Here is an 18,950-nt window from a genome sequence, read left to right as displayed (position 1 = left end):
CCGTTATGGATTAATGGGATTAAACTGCCGCCTCCACTTGCTTTCACTACATGGGGCATAAAGTCAATCAAATAGTCCTGAGTCTAACAATGACACCCCTGAGGATGCATGCCCACTCTGCTAAATGATATTGGTTGAATCAATATTGTATGAGAGAAAGGTAGCTCCATGCGGTTTTTCTCAAGTTCTTACACAGGCTTTTGGAAACCAAATAAAACAGTTATACTAGAAACATTAAGCTCTAGCAGAAGATGTGTATCTTGTTATTCTCAATTAGTGCACAAATTGACAAATTGTCTGTGACACGTGGTCCACATAAATCCCAGTGCGCTGGACTTCCCGCGCAGACCCACCGCTGGGTACGTGTAGGTTAAATGAGGGGAGTCGTTGTTTGCACGCCGGCCACTATGGTCATTGGAGATGGTGCGTTGAAATCACAGAGAGGAGGAGAAAGGAGGAGAGATCTGTGGAGAGCGGAGCCGTGTGCCAGTCTGAGGGCATCTCCGTGATATTTACCACTGAGCCTCCTCGGCACACACAGCGCCGGCTGCGTCGTACTTGGTCGAATTGTAAGGGCATCAAAAATGGAACGGGAAGACACTTTGTTCCTCGGTTTTTGCAGATGATACTGAATACAACACAAGGACTCCAGGGCGGTGTAATGGTTTGACATGTTTTGTCATCATGTCTTACGTTGGCGCACGAGTCTGTGATGCCAAGCAGCAAGCCAGAAGCATTCGAAGAGGATGAAGACTTGAATGTAAGTTTTATGAAACGTTATTTGAACGACAATTAAGTGAAATCTTCTCACCAGGGAGGAGGCGTGGCACCACTGGGTGTCCGATCAGCTGTCCTTGGCATACGGATGACTTTTGCGCGGACACAAATGAAGAGAAGACTCCATGTGACATTATATAAAGGTCACGAATGAAAACCACATGGTTAAACGAACTCCTCTCGACTTTATGTAGCAGACTTTACGTGCGTTTTGGAATTTGGAGAGGCATCCAGGCGCGATCCATGTTTTGTTTAGGGGACACAGGTACCGGCGGTACCTGCGGGACTTAAAGCACAGTTGGGACTTGAAGGCAGCGTTGGGCTGTGGGCCAGTGATGCCGGACACATTCACACTCATAAAGAACCGGACAGAGCCACGGCTGGGGCACCTGGAGCGCGCACTGGACACGGACGAGAGCGCTCGCCCCGCCTGGGTCATAGCAATCCTGGCCAGCGTCTTGATCTTCACCACGGTGGTGGACGTGCTGGGAAATCTGCTAGTTATCATATCCGTGTTCAGGAACCGCAAACTGAGGAACTCTGGTAAGAAATGTCCCTCCTTGGTGTTGTATTTACAAAGGTGATTATATATCACAGTCAGTCACTAACAATCACTCACATTTGTGAATGAAAGGCGTTGTGCATTTGTGCCTGTTGTACGACTTTTGTTGTGGCAGTAATAATTTGCATTACTAATGAATGTCTCTTATAAATTCTATAGTGAATGTGTTTTAGCTGGCATTTTTGCACATTTCATGTTTTAAGCCACCTTGGAGATTGCTTTCCCCCAAAATATCACTTCAATCAGTGAACTCCAATATCAAAAACCAGTCCATATAAATTATTGCATCTTAACTTACTTATACTGCTTTTACAATAATAATAATAAAAAAAAAACATTTAACTGACACCATGCAGTAGTTTCAACCAAATGCCTTATTCTGGTTAGTTTGCTTGCAACTTTAATGCTATAGCTCCCAGTTTATGACATTATCCAGAACACCAATTCCTGCTGATCTGTACCACATATCTGCTGAAAGCCACAGTAATTCCTGATAGGGGTTTAACCCCTGCAGTGCGCTGACTGACAGATTATTATCTTCACAGCTCATATGCCACTATAGTGACTTGTTTGACACACTGCACTGCTGTAGCAGATGCATGTGTCTCTTTCTCTTCTGCTGTTTAAAGTTCAAAGGTAGTCTATCTCCTGTGTGATGTGTAAGAGCAGTTGAATGAGCCCAGGTGAGTCCTTCAGAAAATCTTGTCATACCAGTGTTGTAATTACCCAGGAGGCCTTATGCGGCTGCTGTGAAGTATAATGCCAATCATACTATTTCCTATGGGTATAATTGCACCCTTGAGCTTGTTATTCAAGTCTTTTCTGATGATAATGAACGCCTTCAAAAATATACTGAATTATGCATAGTTTTTATGTTGTTGATGTTCCCTGTTTACCACCTAACATGAATCAACTGATAGTTGTTCTTTACTAAGAAAGATAATGAAACAAGTATCTGCACCCTGATGGGATTATTAATATTTTTTGGATGAAATTGTTTAACATCAATGTGAGTATCCTCCTGACCATTTTATTTGCTCTTTATTGGGCAAGGTAATATGCATTTATTTTTTTAGAATTCAACCAGGACTATTTTTTCATTAGAGTCAATGGGCAAGATACCTGGAGGAGTAACACAAAAAACACAATTTTATGAAACAACATTTTCCATTTTTTCTCTTATTTAAACTTTTTTTTTGCCTTGGACTTATTTATTAGAAGATCATTGAAATGGAACAAGAATTACTCCCACACGGTACTCTAGCATTGATGAGCATTGAATCCTTTGTCAACTAAGTTTGCAAGGACATTTATTTAGTAAAACTCTTTACAAATGAAAGCTAAGAAGTTTTCAAGTTCACACATTTAGAAATGAAGAGGATCATAGGGTGATTTTATTTGTGTGAGGCTTAACCGTCAAATACATTTTTAATCATTATCTTATTGAACTAAACCACTTTATACAAACAATATTTTACAAACTTATATACCCTTCACCTTCAGATACTCTTCACCATTATTCAAAGTACCATATTATTAAAGGTGGGGTAGGTAAGTTTGAGAAACCGGCTCGAGATACACTTTTTGTTATATTCCATGGGATGCTCTTAACATCCCGATAGCAATGAATATCTTAAGTGCTTTGACAAAAAATCCATAAAAAAAATGTCATCTGTGTAAGCCGTGGCGCTGTAAAAAGCACGACCAATCATTTGAGCCGGCCCGGCTAAAATAACTGGATGGCCTACCTGCCTGTCAGCCTTCCATCTGTGCACAAACTTATCTCGTGCCCTCATTGGTCATGTGCTTGTTCGTGTGTGTTGGAGGAGGGGCTCTGTAAGGAAGTGGCAGTTCTCATTCATAACACTCCGTTCGATGTCTCACTATGGGATGCGCCTCATCGCGGAGCAAACAGAAGCATCAATCTCATTACGCCAATCCTGATTGGCTGGTGATCTTGACGTCAACGTCAGGGAATCACCCCCTATAAGTAGCTTGCGCCACGACGCATGCGTCATTCAAACACCTCTTCTCGCTTCAGAGCACATCTCTACAGTAGCCGGACAAGCTTAACGGTCCACAGACTGAACCCAAATCCAAAACATTTCGGTCGACGGGCGCTCGCCGGCTACTCCTTCTGCTTCGCAAGAAGACGGTAATACTAACACCGGTTAGTATTAAAATCGTAAGGTAAGGTTTTGATTTTTCTCAAGCTAGCTACACACCTGTTGCTAGCTAGCTTCCCCTTACTACCGACACCACGGTAGCGAGGACGCTTTTCTTTTTCTCTCTCACGGAGGAGAAAAGGATTAGAAGTATATTGACACACCAGTCAATATTCTTTGAGAACAAAGGACCCACACCGTCCCTTTTTCTCCGGATTAAGGACGGGTTGGTAACACTTTTCTATCAACGACGTACCTGTTACGAGCAGGTCCTCTCCACGCCACGAGGCGAACAAGATGGACGCCTCTCCCCCTCACACCAGAGGAGTCAGGGACTCAGAGGCTCGGTCATGCGGCTGCGGGTTGAAGATAGCAAGCACAGACTCACACCAGGTCTGCTCGTCCTGCCTCGGGCTGGAACACGCCCAGGAGGCTATCGACAACCCCGGCTTGTGCGGGCATTGTGCCCGTTTCATCCGAAAGAGCCTCCACCGACGGCTAGCACACCAAGCTAGCTTGTTGGAACAGGACTCCCTCATGTCCACTGAACTGACCGCCCAGGGGCACGGCAGAGGACCAGGAAGGGGTCTCGGGCGGACGGCCCGGGGGCAAGGCAGAGGACCAGGAAGGGGTCTCGGGCAGACGGCCCGGGGGCAAGGCAGAGGACCAGGAAGGGGTCTCGGGCGGACGGCCCGGGGGTAAGGCAGAGTCCAAAAAGGGGGATTCGGGCGGACGGCCCGGGGGCAAGGCAGAGGACCAGGAAGGGGTCTCGGGCGGACGGCCCGGGGGTAAGGCAGAGTCCAAAAAGGGGGATTCGGGCGGACGGCCCGGGGGCAAGACAGAGTCCAAGGTGGGGACCATGGAGGGGCGAAGGCAGCGGCAGGAAAAGTCAGGGGGCCGGGCCCGAGGGCGAAGACCACTGCACTCAGGGGGCCGGGCTAGAGGGCGAAGACCAGACAGCTCCGCAGGCCGGGCAGGAAGGCGCTGACGGGACAGTGCCGGAGGCCGGGCAGGACCCGGTGTCGGAGCTGGTGGGACAGGCCTCGGCAGGATCCCCCACCGAAGTGGACCAGGACACGGGATTGGCAGGACCCCCGGCAGGAGAGCAGTCGGCGGGGCCTCCAACAGCACAGGACAAAGGGTTGGCAGGACCCCCGGCAGGAGAGCAGTCGGCGGGACCCCCAACGAGACAGGACAAGGAGCCGGCAGGACCCCCGGCAGGAGAGCAGTCGGCGGGGCCTCCAACGGCACAGGACAAAGGGTTGGCAGGACCCCCGGCAGGAGAGCAGTCGGCGGGGCCTCCAACAGCACAGGACAAAGGGTTGGCAGGACCCCCGGCAGGAGAGCAGTCGGCGGGACCCCCAACGAGACAGGACAAGGAGCCGGCAGGACCCCCGGCAGGAGAGCAGTCGGCGGGGCCTCCAACGGCACAGGACAAAGGGTTGGCAGGACCCCCGGCAGGAGAGTAGTCGGCGGGACCTCCAACGAGACAGGACAAGGAGCTGGCAGGCCCCCCGGCAGGAGAGTAGGAGGCGGGACCTCCAACGGGACAGGACACAGGGTTGGCAGGACCCCCGGCAGGAGAGCAGTCGGCGGGACCCCCAACGGGACAGGACATGGAGTTGGCAGGACCCCCGGCAGAAGAGCAGTCTGCGGGACCTCCAACGGCACAGGACATGGGGTTGGCAGGACCCCCGGCAGAAGAGTAGTCTGCGGGACCCCCAACGGGACAGGACACAGAGGTGGCAGGACCCCCGGCAGGAGAGTAGTCGACGGGACCCCCAACGGCACAGGACATAGGGTTGGCAGGACCCCCGGCAGGAGAGTAGACAGCGGGACCTCCAACGAGACAGGACAAAGGGTTGGCAGGACCCCCGACAGGAGAGCAGTCGGCGGGACCACCAACGAGACAGGACAAGGAGCTGGCAGGACCCCTGGCAGGACAGCAGTCGGCTGGACCCCCAACATGACAGGACATGGAGTTGGCAGGATCCCCGGCAGAAGAGCAGTCTGCGGGACCTCCAACGGCACAGGACATGGGGTTGGCAGGACCCCCGGCAGAAGAGTAGTCTGCGGGACCTCCAACGGCACAGGACCTGGGGTTGGCAGGACCCCCGGCAGAAGAGTAGTCTGCGGGACCTCCAACAGCACTTCAGTAGGGACTTGAGATGGGACTAGAGAAGGGACTAGGAAAGTGACCTGAGGAGGGACTAGGGAAGGGACTACAGAGGGGACTAGAGGAGGGACCAGAGGAGGAACTAGAGAACGAAACTCGAGAGGAGACTCGAGAGGGGAACTAGAAAGGGGACTCGAGGAGGGACTCGAGGAGGGACTAAAGGAGGGACTAGAGGAGGGAACTCGAGAGGGGACTAGAGGAGAGACTAGAGGAGGGACTAGAGGAGGGAACTTGAGAGGGGACTCGAGAGGGGACTAGAGAGGGGACTAAAGGAGGGACTAGAGGAGGGACTCGAGGAGGGAACTCGAGAGTAGACTGGAGAGGGGACTCGAGAAGTGACTAGAGGAGGGACTAGAGATGGGACTAGGGAATTGACTAGAGGCGGGACTAGAGATGGAACTTGAGAGGTGACTCGAGAGGGGACTCGAGAGGGAACTGGAGATGGGACTAGAGAAGGGACTTGGGAAGGGACTTGGGAAGGGACTAGAGGAGAGACTAGAGGAGGAGCTCGGGAAGGGACCAGAGGAGGGACTAGAGAGGGGACTAGAGAGGGGACTAGAGAGGTGACTAAATGGGGGACTGGAGAAGGGACTAGGGAAGTGACTAGAGGAGGGACTTGAGAAAGGAATTGAGTAGGGACTATGGCAGCTGGGAGCTGAACTGGTTCTGGAACCCTGGCCCTTTGGGATCGTGCTGCCAACCTGGCCTTGCGACCCCTTCCTTTAGGAGCCGTTTGGAGGCTCCGTGGACCTCCAAAGGCCAGACGAGTACCAGCGAATGGCTCCTGGACAGTAGCAAACACTGGGTGAGAAGCAGGGGCTGACGCCAGACGGACCACACCGATGCGTGTGGTGTCAAAGCAGGAGTTGGGAGACCTGGGTCGGTCAGGATCGGGAAAACAAATTGTGAGGTAATCTAAAAGCCTGGCAGGTAAGAATTTCACCAAACCTTGATTCCTCAGTGTAAGGTGGACTGCTTCTGCCAGAGCAGCATCTCGCTGCTGAACCCTGACCGCTCCTATCCATTGATCAGAGCAGGTAGCCAAAGAAAAAGTAAAGTCCAATAATTCCTGCTCAAAAGGATCTGCTGGGCCCATATTTCTGGTCGGGTTGTAAAGTTACGGTGTGTGAACCCAGTAGGACCCAAATGCAGATTAAAGTCAAAATAATTCCTTTATTTCAAGGCTATATATACACGGACAGAACACTCACCGAGGACAAGCCAAATCACAAGACAACCCGACAAAGAGAGACAGAAAACCCAGAACTTAAATACACCCAGGACTAATCACATAAACACGAGACAGGTGAGGAGGGAGGAGAAAACACATAGGTACCAGGTGAACACAATTGGGTAATCAGAGAGGGAAACCGACAGAAAGCAAACAGGCAGGAAATGGGGGTGAACACTTTACAAAATAAAATAGGAAACCCAAAGATAGAAAAGGACACGAAAAATACAAACACAGACAAATCCTAACAGGATGAGCAAGAAGAAGATATCTTCATGTCATCGGCTCAAACGGCAAAGCCGGGAGCGATGGCTGCTCTCCCGGGCGATAGCACACCAGCTTCGCCCTGTCTGAGCATGGACCTGCAGGCCGCGTGTCAGCGCATTGCGTCCAGGCTAGACATCCCGTGGTCCAAAATGGCCAAGGAGACCGCCAGGTCCCGTTACGAGGGGAAACATTCTCCCCAAGCAACGAGGACAAGGAGGCAACTCCTCCCGGTCTTCCCGGAGATTTTGGATGAGGTGTCGGTCTCGTGGAGGGACCGACCCTTTAGCAACAAGGCCCCAATCCAGGGTGCCTCCTCCCTAGACTGCGACGGTATGGAGAGGCTCGGCCTGCTCCGCATACCGCCGATGGAACTGCTGGTGGCAGCCCACCTCCTACCGAGGCTGGTCCCGTCATCAAGCAGGAATCCCACGCTGCCAGCGAAGGTGGACCGTTTCCAGTCGACCATGACTGAACGGTCCTACAGAGCCGCAGCGTTGTCCGCCAGGGCTCTGAACGTTTCCTCACTGCTAACTGCATACCAAGCGGAGCTCTGTGAGGATATGTCGAGTAATCCTGGACCGGCCGCTCTGGACGAGTTGGCCGCGGTCACAGACATTTGTCTCCGTGTCCAACGCTGCGCCGTCCAGGCCACGGGCAAAACAATGGGGATCATGGTGGTGCAGGAAAGAGCTCGATGGCTCAACCTCACCAACCTCCCAGACCGGGAAAATGAGGATGTGCTTGACATGCCCATCGATCCCGAAGGGTTTTTCGGCTCCGCTCTTGCCTCGATGCAGAGGAGATGCGAGTCGAAAAATAAGGAGGACGAGGCCCTCCACCTCTGCCTCCCTCGAAGGGCCCAGCCCTTCGTCCAAGCTGCCCCGAACCCGGCTCGGTTCAAAATACCAAAAACGCAGAGGTCACAGTCCGCCCCGAGTCCCCAGCCCAGGCAGGGGATGAGGGCGAGCTGGCCTAGAAAATCTCCGGTTCCGGCTGCAGCCCAGGCGCAGCCAACCCAGAATTTCGGCCAGCAGTCGAGGAAGAAGAAGCGAGCGGCGTGACAGCCCCTCCTTCTCCCCTCTGTGACAGAGCTGGAAGTCTACGGTTCCCTAGCTCTAAATGTGTTCCCACCGCCTCGAGAGATGCCTCAACACCATCCTCAAGTCCGCATAAACACATGTCACACACTTATTAATTTTTCTGTCATAAAACATTTTCCGCTGACGCATCCAGGCTTCGAGCCAAGGGCGCAGCTCAAAAAAATTAAAAGAAAAACAATAAAAACAATAAACAGTCCGTCAACTGTTCCCCTTCTGAGAGCAGATACGGCCTCTCTCAAAGGGCGGACAATTGACGGGTCTGTGAAGGCACCACCGTCACGCGCATGCGCAGTGCCGGCTGGGGTCGTGAAGGCACCACCGTCACGCGCATGCGCTGTGTCGGTGGGGTTTGTCGAAATGGGGCACCACAGTGCTCAGACACTGGAGGGCCCCATAACACAACAAATAGAGACTCAGAGGGGAAGAGACATGACATCTCCACTGGCTCTAAGGAGCATGCAGTGGAAGATGCTCACATCATCTGCTTGGGTTTTCAAGACAGTAACACAGGGCTACAGACTCCAATTCGCTGTCACCCCCCCTCGCTTCTCGGGCATTCTGCATTCGCAGGCCCGAGGAGAGTCAGCCCATATTCTGGAGAGAGAGATTGTCTCACTCCTAGAAAAGAGGGCTATATATATTGTACCCACCGAGCAGAGTCAGGGCGGCTTCTATTCCAAGTACTTCCTCGTTCCCAAACGGGGAGGGAACGGAATTCGGCCAATACTTGATTTGAGGGCTCTGAACAAATATCTAAAAAGATATAAGTTCAGAATGCTCACTCACACATCTCTGCTGCGGCTCGTGCGACAAGACGACTGGTTTACATCAGTCGACCTGAAAGATGCATATTTTCACATCCCAGTATATTATCCACACAGGAAATATCTGAGATTCGCATTTCAGGGGATCTGTTACGAATACAGAGTACTCCCCTTCGGTCTGTCTCTCAGTTTGTACGATGTACGGAAGCCGCGATAGCCCCGTTAACACAACAGGGTATTCGCCTGGCGACCTACCTGGACGACTGGCTGCTTCTCGCACAGTCAGAGCAGGAGGCTGTTGCGCAGACAAATGTCCTCGTAAAGCACCTGCTCAACCTGGGTTTCATAATAAACACAGAGAAGAGCATGTTGTGCCCCGCGCAGACTATACTCTTCCTGGGTTTACGCCTGAACTCGGTGCCCTTTTCAGCTCGCTTGTCAGCGGAAAGAGTGAAAGCTTTCAGAGCTCGTCTTGCTCTTTTCCAGCTGCGCAAACATGTTCTCTTCAGATCATGCCTGCGATTGCTGGGGCTCATGGCGTCAGCCGTTCTGGTCGTACGACTGGGACGCTTACACATGAGGGAGTTTCAGCGCTGGGTGGCCGCCCTAAAACTAAACGAGTGATGGTTACTGTGAAATGCGTAATGGCACTGCGCACTGGCTGCACCCGACTTTTCTAGTACGAGGTGTGCCTATGGGTGCTGTCCTATCGCGGAAAGTGGTTACCACGGACGCATGTCTGACAGGTTGGGGAGGTATTTATGAAGGTCGCCCGGTGAGGGGTCTCTGGAGCAGAGACCTCCAGCGGGCGCACATAAATTACCTGGAGCTTTTAGCGGTGTTTCTCACCCTAAAACGCTTTCTGCCTTTCCTCAGGGGACATCACGTCCTCGTGAGGACAGACAACATGACCACAATATCGTATATTAACCGCCAAGGGGGTTTGCGTTCTCTCCAGTTACACACACTGGCGCGCAAACTGATCCTATGGAGCGGTAGACGTCTCCTCTCTCTGAGAGCGACGCACGTACCAGGAGTGATGAACCTCGGGGCAGATCTGCTGTCCAGAGGTACACCACTTTATGCAGACTGGACTCTACATCCAAGGATTGTGATCCAGCTGTGGGTGCATTACGGCAGAGCCGCAGTGGATCTGTTCGCATCGAAAGACAACGCTCAGTGTCAGCTGTTCTTTTCGATGCGCGATCTAAATGCACCGTTAGGCGTGGATGCACTCGCGCACGATTGGCTGTACGCGTTCCCACCCCTGGCTCTGATACCCCCAACTCTGGCCAGAGTGAGAGAGCAACGCCACACACTCATCCTGATAGCTCCGCACTGGCCAGCTATGTACTGGCTAGCGGAGATAACTCCGGAGCTTCGGGGACAGAGCCTTCTCTGTGGCAGCCCCGAAGCTCTGGAACTCCCTCCCCCAAGACCTCCGTGAGTCTGAGTCCCTTACCCTGTTCCAGTCCCGCCTCAAAACCCACCTCTTCAACTCTCTATCCATAAGCCCCCCCCCCTCTCAATCAACTTCCTCCTGACTGCTTTTCTGTTGTGTTTTGTTTCTTTTGGTTCTGTCTTTGTTTTTGTTTTGTTTGTCTACCCTCCCTCCCAAATGTAAAGTGTCTTTGGGTTCATAAAAGCGCTATATAAAATTAATATATTATTATTATTATTATTATTATATCAGCTGCTGTGCGGGCAGCCATGGCAGCTCCCACTACGCAGGGACATACTGTCCCAAGCGGGGGGGGAGATCTTTCACCCACACCCAGAGCGCTTGGCTCTATGGGCCTGGCCCGTGAGTGGTACAATCTGAATACAGTGTGACATGAAGCTGACACTGGCAGAGCCAGTGGCACTCAGGTATCTGTACAGTCTTCATGCACTCAGTTCGCCCCAGGGCAAACAGAGTGTGGTTGAAGCCCAACCCTGCCTTTATTTTAAGGCGGTTGGTTCAGGTACCACAGTTGACATTGAGGCATCCTCCCCGCCACTGTATTCCTCCGGGGAACAGCGGCCGGATTTGCCGTGTCTAGCCCGTGCTTTACGCACGTACAGGGACAGATCAAGGGTGCTTCGTCGTAATGACCAACCCCTTGTGTCCTGGGATAACCCTTATAAGGGCAAGCCTGTTACTAAGCAACGGCTCTCCCACTGGTTTGTGGAAGCAATTGCTTTGGGGCCCAAACGATTCAGAGTTTGCAGGCACCCTCGGGTCCGCGAGCTCTTTCGACTCAGGGTCTGGCTGCATCCTGGGCTCTGTCCAGGATGTCTCCCATCCAAGACATTGGTGCAGCGGCGAGCTGGTCCTCGCCGCTCACTTTTGTCCGCCTCTTAACAGGCTGGACGTTCTCCTCCCAGTGTGACTCAAGCAGTGCTGGGCACCTGGTTGAGTCAGAGCTCTACCTGTTAAGTTCTGGTTGGTTTGGTGATTTTCGAGATAAGCTCGTCTGACAATACGGGAGCTACAATTTCCCATAGTGAGACATCGAACGGAGTGTTATGAATGAGAACTATAGGTTACTTTTTAACCCCAGTCTTAAGAGTAACATGAAGTGATGGTGAAGCGAGAAGAGGTGCCTATTTTGAATGACGCATGCGTCGTGGCGCAAGCTACTTATAGGTGGTGATTCCCTGACGTTGACGTCAAGATCACCAGCCAATCAGAGCGTAATGAGATTGATGCTTCTGTTTGCTCCGCGATGAGGCGCATCCCATAGTGAGACATCTCACTTCATGTTACTCCGAGGCCTGGGGTTACGTAAGTAACCTATAGATTCTTCCCAGCTGTGTATTTTCAAATTCTAGCACACTCGAGCTGGTTTCTCCAAAATTATCTACCCCACCTTTAAGCAACACGTGTTTGTTATTTGGTAAAAAACACACTTCCTTTGTGCTCATAAAGTACTTTTAGCAATAGGTTACATACTCTATAAAAAAAGAGCAAAAAATCATCACTGGTCTTTCATAGTAAGTCATATAGTGAACAGAATATTTGCCACAAAAACAGAACTGCAGTACTTCAATAAAAAACAGAACAATATACCTCCTCACAGGTTATTTTCTAATGGGTGAATTGGTGGGCATCCTGTTGGTGCTGTGTGTCGGGCCAGAGCTTTTTGTCAATTTTTATATCTGAAAGAATACAAAACATAAAGGATTAATATTTACTAGTGATGGCTCTCACGATGAGAATCAACTCATCAGTGTTGATCAGTAACCCGTGTACACCCCAAGTGGTTATATAGCATGTGTAGACATTTGTATTAAACGTTTGAGTACATGAGTAATATTCATTATTATGAACAAGACATTCAAATCTGTATTGTTTTGAAAATAAATATTCTCATGGAAGAATTGAGCCAAAGTAAATGACAGACACTTCCAAAAATAGATTTAAAAATATCGCTTATTAGTAGCTACAGTATATAAAAAGATACAGTAACTATGGCCACCATGAAAAGCTGCGTGCACTTAGTACCTCATTAAATTTAGCAAGAAACACAGCAGCATTCTCATTAATATAACATACAGAACCTACTGAGAATGTCACTGAGCTATACGTTATTAAACTCAACCATACCAATAACTGAGAATAACCAGTGAGTGGACTTTTTCAGTAGCCAAATGCAAACGGCTTTTACATTAATCAAACAAAAAAGATCGTCCCCCTTCTTGAATGAATATGAGAGAGATGACTAAGAGATGTCTGTAATGCTGTAACCATGAGCATGTATTTAACATCTCTATGACTCCTACCATATGTTCCTACAACCTTTCAAATATAAGACATGCAGCCTGGGAGTACATCCATACAAAAAATACTATTAAGAGTGCAAAAAGCCATGTAGCCCCGGGCTGATTGAAACAAGGAGTGTGGGAGTTTTTGTCTCACACAACACACACTGGTATCCTATAAAAGACTCTGGAAAATATTGTGTTCTGTACTGTAATCACGTTCTCCCTTTGGAAAAAAAGGCTTATCTGTCCACAAGGCCTGTTTCAAGTGCCACTCGAGCTATTAAGAGGAAGCACTTGAGGCTTGGCTGTTAGAGCAAAGGGTAATCATTCGCATTTCTGCACAATTAGGATCATGACAACACTTAAGAGCGGATCAGTACATTGTACATTGCAGGACACATAGCACACCTGTCAATCTCATCCACAATTTGAATAATTTCCAACACCGGATATATTTTACAGCTTGTTTTTTTTCTAGGTTTCCTATAGCCTACCTCACTAGACAGAGTGCTTTAAAAAAACATTTTCAGTGGAGGTTTTGCCACTCACATGGTGCATTTCTGCCTTAAAGCTGATCTCTCGCAACTCAAACAGCCCACTCAGCAGTTGAGAGACCACACTGAACCCACAGTAGTGAACTCGAAGGACGACTACTGCAGCGTGAAACAACCCACTCTACAGTGTAGAAAAACACCTGATCAACACATAAACAGTCACAGCAGAAGTGTACCCTACGATGGCACACTACAGTTAATAATAATAATAATAATAATTCATTTATTTTATATAGGCGCCTTTCAAGGCTCTCAAGGTCGCCGTACAAACACATAAAAACAAGATACACAATACCTCTCTGAAGAACCAGCACCTTACCGTGGTAGAGAGGTTTGTGTGCCCTGATGAACCTGGGGGCTGTGTTGTCTGGAACCTTGTGTTCCTGGTAGGGTCTCCCATGGCAAATTGGTCTCAGGCAAGGGGCCAGACTAAGATTGGTTCAAAAGACCTCATGAAAGACGACACAGGAAGTGAGGATACCCGGCCCGGAGGAAGCCCGGGGTCCCCTTCTGGAGCCAGGCCCAGAAGGAGGACTCGTCGGCAAGCGTCTGGTGGCCGGGCTTGCCACGGAGCCCGGCCGGGCCCAGCCCGAAAAGGCAACGTGGGCAACACCTCCGCTTCTCCGTCCCGTGGGCCCACCACCTACGGGAAACATCGATGGGGTCGGGTGCGCTGCCAGAAGGGTGGCAGTGAAAGCGGAGGGTCTCGACGGACCAGACCCGGGCGGCAGAAGCTGGCTTTGGGGACGTGGAACGTCACCTCTCTGGGGGGGAAGGAGCCGGAGCTTGTGCGGGAGGTGGAGCGGTACCAGTTGGATCTGGTTGGGCTCACCTCTACGCACAGCGTCGGCTCTGGAACCTTACTTCTGGATAGGGGTTGGACTCTATTCTTCTCCGGAGTTGCTCAAGGTGTGAGGCGCCGGGCGGGTGTGGGGATACTCACAAGTCCCCGGTTAGGTGCTTCGTTGTTGGAGTTTACCCCAGTGGACGAGAGGGTCGCCTCCCTACGCCTGCGGGTTATGGGGGGGAAAACTCTGACTGTTGTGTGTGCTTATGCACCCAACAGCAGTTCAGAGTATTCGGCCTTCTTGGAGACCCTGGAAAGAGTCCTGTATGGGGCTCCTGAAGGGGACTCCTTAGTCTTGCTGGGAGACTTCAACGCACATGTGGGCAATGATGGAGACACTTGGAGGGGCGTGATTGGGAGGAACGGCCCCCCTGATCTAAACCGGAGTGGTGGTTTGTTACTGGACTTCTGTGCTAGTCATGGATTGGCCATAACAAACACCATGTTCGAACATAAGGATGCTCATAAGTGTACGTGGTACCAGAGCACCCTAGGCAGAAGGTCCATGATCGATTTCGTTATTGTATCATCGGACCTGAGGCCGTATGTTTTGGACACTCGGGTAAAGAGAGGGGCGGAGTTGTCAACTGATCACCATCTGGTGGTGAGTTGGGTCGAGTGGCGGGGGAAGCCTCTGGATAGACCTGGTAAGCCCAAACGTGTAGTTCGGGTGAACTGGGAACGTCTGGAGGAGGCCCAAGTTCAGGAGGCCTTCAACTCGCACCTCCGGCGGAGCTTTTCGGGCATTCCTGTGGAGGTTGGGGACATTGAACCAGAGTGGTCGGTGTTCAAAGCCTCTATTGCCGAAGCCGCGGTGGGGAGCTGTGGTCTCAAGGTCCTAGGTGCCTCAAGGGGCGGTAACCCTCGAACCTCCTGGTGGACACCGGTGGTCAGGGAAGCCGTCCGACTGAAGAAGGAGGCCTTCAGGGATTTGTTATCCCGGGGGACTCCCGAGGCAGTTGCAAGGTACCGACAGGCCCGAAGGGCAGCAGCCTCATCCGTGGCCGAGGCAAAGCAGCGGGTGTGGGAGAAGTTTGGAGAAGACATGGAGAAGGACTTTCGGGCGGCACCAAAGTTGTTCTGGAAAACTGTCCGACACCTCAGGAGGGGGAAGCAGGGAACCATCCAAGCTGTGTACAGTAAGGATGGGACGTTGTTGACCTCAACTGATGGAGTGTTGGGGCGTTGGAAGGAACACTTTGAGGAACTCCTGAACCCGACAACTCCGCCCTCTATGTTAGAGGCAGAGCTGGAGTATGACGGGGGATCAACACCAATCTCCCGGGGGGAGGTCACTGAGGTCGTCAAACAACTCCACAGTGGCAAAGCCCCGGGGGTGGATGAGATCCGCCCGGAAATGCTGAAGGCTCTGGGTGTTGAGGGACTGTCATGGTTGACACGTCTCATCAACGTTGCGTGGAAGTCGGAAACAGTACCGAAGGAGTGGCAGACCGGGGTGGTGGTCCCCCTTTTCAAAAAGGGGGATCAGAGGGTGTGTGCCAATTACAGAGGCATCACACTACTCAGCCTCCCCGGGAAAGTTTACTCCAAGGTACTTGAAAGGAGGGTCAGGCCGATTGTCGAACCTCAGATTGAGGAGGAACAATGCGGATTCCGTCCTGGTCGTGGAACGACGGATCAGCTTTTTACTTTCGCAAGGATCCTGGAGGGGGCCTGGGAGTACGCTTATCCGGTCTACATGTGTTTTGTAGACTTGGAAAAGGCGTATGACCGGGTTCCCAGGGAGTTACTGTGGGAGGTGCTGCGGGAGTATGGGGTGAGGGGGTCTCTGCTCAGGGCCATCCAATCTCTGTACTCCCAAAGCGAGAGCTGTGTCCGGGTCCTCGGCAGTAAGTCGGACCCATTTCCGGTGAGGGTTGGCCTCCGCCAGGGCTGCGCTTTGTCACCAATCCTGTTTGTAATATACATGGATCAGATTTCGAGGCGTAGTCGTGGGGGGGGGGGGGGGGGTCTGCAGTTCGGTGGACTAAGGATTGCACCACTGCTTTTTGCAGATGATGTGGTTCTGATGGCTTCATCGGTCTGCGACCTTCAGCACTCACTGGATCGGTTCGCAACCGAGTGTGAAGCGGCTGGGATGAGGATCAGCACCTCCAAATCTGAGGCCATGGTTCTCAGCAGGAAACCGATGGACTGTCCACTCCAAGTAGGGAATGAGTCCTTACCCCAAGTGAAGGAGTTCAAGTATCTCGGGGTCTTGTTCTCGAGTGAGGGAACAATGGAGCGTGAGATGGGCCGGAGAATCGGAGCAGCGGGAGCGGTATTGCAGTCGCTTTACCGCACCGTTGTGACGAAAAGGGAGCTGAGCCAGAAGGCAAAGCTCTCTGTCTACCGGGCCATTTTCGTTCCTACCCTCACCTATGGTCATGAAGGATGGGTCATGACCGAAAGAACGAGATCGCGGATACAAGCGGCCGAGATGGGTTTCCTCCGCCGGGTGGCTGGTGTCTCCCTTAGAGATAAGGTGAGAAGTTCGGTCATCAGGGAGGGACTCGGAGTTGAGCCGCTCCTCCTTCGCGTCGAAAGAAGCCAGTTGAGGTGGTTCGGGCACCTAGTTAGGATGCCACCTGGGCGCCTCCCTAGGGAGGTGTTACAGGCACGTCCAGCTGGGAAGAGACCAAGGGGTAGACCTAGGACCAGGTGGAGGGATTATATCTCTTCGCTGGCCTGGGAGCGCCTTGGGATCCCCCAGTCAGAGCTGGTTGATGTCGCCAGGGAAAAGAAAGTTTGGGGCTCTCTGCTGGAACTGCTACCCCCGCGACCCAACCACGGATAAGCGGGAGAAGATGGATGGATGGATGGACAATACCTAACACCAGCAAGCATAAGAAACATAAACAAGACAATGCAGTATATAACAAATCAAATAAATAAAACAGAGGATGTGTGATGGATAACGATCAGGGTGGATATGCGAGTGTGAAGAGATATGTTTTGAGGCGTGATTTTAAAATGGGGAGAGAGTCAGTGTTGCGGATGTCAGTTCTCCTGGCTTTGCATAAGTAGCTGCTTTTGCAGGGGGAAAATGGCCGCTGAGTGTTGGACCAAAACATTTGACATGCAAGGTATTGATGACCAACTCTGCATCCTTCTCAGCTACTTATAATACCAGTATATGATAAACTGATCAAAACGGTGTTGCCCACGTAAGGAGCTACATTGTCATTGCACAATTTCTTTCGTTTTCCTCTTTTGTCTTTTCAAAAACCTCAATGTTTCCGTAGAAGGCCTGCCTCTTTCATCAGGCCTGCCTCTTTCATCAGGCGTGATTGTGTATGAGAAAGGTTGTGCTCTTGACACACCGTCACACACTCACGCATGCATGTATTCATTAGAAATTAGAGCTACTTGTCCTTTGATTGAGCCATTTGTTTTGTTTAAGGAACGCTTCCACACACAAACACAAAGGGCATTCAGGAACATGCAGTGCAGTTCATCTTCACATCTCATTTGAATGTCTTGTGGAATTTTTTTGTGAGAGTGTGTGCAAGGTGTCTTATACAATTGTGAGGGGCAGAGGTGTATGTCTCCTGAGATGTGTTGTTCAAGGTGTGTAGGTGTTGAGAACTTTCAGAGAGGATCACACATTACACCGACTCACTTCACAGAGAATTTATTTAAAACACATATTTGCTTCTTCATTCCCTTTAGCTACGGCTCTCTGCCTCTGCAAACACAATGCCTGAAATAGTCCTGAGGTAGGTTTGAGGGTAAAGACTCTGCCTCTATCCATGGTGCTGCAACCTGGAAACCTAAGTGCTCTCAATCCACTTCCTTATCTGTGCTCGTGATCTTTCGGAACGTCATGACTTGTAATCCAAAAACTGTTCAAATTCCAAATGTGTTTCTAGCAAGTAATAAAAATAACTTTAATTGATATAGCGCCTTTCATCAACCCAAGGTCGCTTAACAAAGAAACACATAAGGACAAGACATAAAACAGGGGGCAGAAATTGAAGTGTTACATTGCAGGGGGGGGGGGAGTGAGTTAATGTTGGAAGGCTTTGTTGAACAGGTGAGTTTTCAGGGTTGATTTAAAGATGTTCAGAGAAGGGGCGTTATGGAGTTCCAGAGGGTGGGAGGGCAGCGACACTGAAGGCACGGTGCCCGAAGGTGCGGAGGCGTGAATGGGGAATGGAGAGCACGCCGGAGTCTGAGGATCGAAGGGTGCGGGACGGGATGTAAGGGTGGAGGAGATCTGTGAGGTGCTGAGGGGAGAGGGTTTTTAGAGTACAGCTCAAATCGTAAAAATGATTTGAGAAAGTTTTTCCCGAGATGTGAACTTTGCCAATTCAGTGTCGAACAGTAATGTTATACTGCAGCCTTTGTTTACTTTTGGGTCATTATCGTGTGAATGTATGTAGATATTTTTTACAGCCAAACATACTGTTGGCTGCATCTCAAAATCCAAAGCTCCATCCAAGAAGTTGTTTTGTTTTCCCCAGAGAACCTATTAGTGAAGCTTTGACTTGAGGTTATTTTGTCAGAGAACAGTTGCACAGTTGTGTTGGAGTGAAGCCTGATCACTAGAGCCCAGCTGAGCAGGATTGGCAGCAGATACGCTGCGGCTACAGCTTCACATCCAGCATGCTGCGCTCTGCAGAGTCTGAACTCCCAAGTACAAACTCCCAAGGACGCGAGCTCTACCATGGAAAAATACCTCCAGTCTGTCTGACTCTCTCCTTGGCACTGAAACATTCAAATCCAGTCTCTCTCCAAATCTTTTTGCGTCTTAAGTG

The 18,950-nt window shown here is 50.8% G+C and overlaps 1 protein-coding gene across 1 annotated transcript in view; it reads left to right on the top strand.

Annotated features, from left to right (window-relative positions):
• Positions 1-363: 363 nt before the first annotated feature.
• Positions 364-18,950, top strand: part of mtnr1bb (melatonin receptor 1Bb) — a 69,507-nt gene continuing 50,920 nt past the window's right edge. Inside the window, exon 1 of the mRNA XM_034099830.2 lies at positions 364-1,320. Coding sequence (XP_033955721.1) covers positions 1,113-1,320 — 208 coding nt within the window. The 5' untranslated portion in view covers positions 364-1,112. The remainder of the gene's footprint in view (positions 1,321-18,950) is intronic.

The sequence above is a fragment of the Pseudochaenichthys georgianus genome, chromosome 14, assembly GCF_902827115.2.
Source record: "Pseudochaenichthys georgianus chromosome 14, fPseGeo1.2, whole genome shotgun sequence".
Classification (NCBI taxonomy): Eukaryota; Metazoa; Chordata; class Actinopteri; order Perciformes; family Channichthyidae; genus Pseudochaenichthys; species Pseudochaenichthys georgianus.
This window is presented reverse-complemented; position numbering and strand designations above follow the sequence as displayed.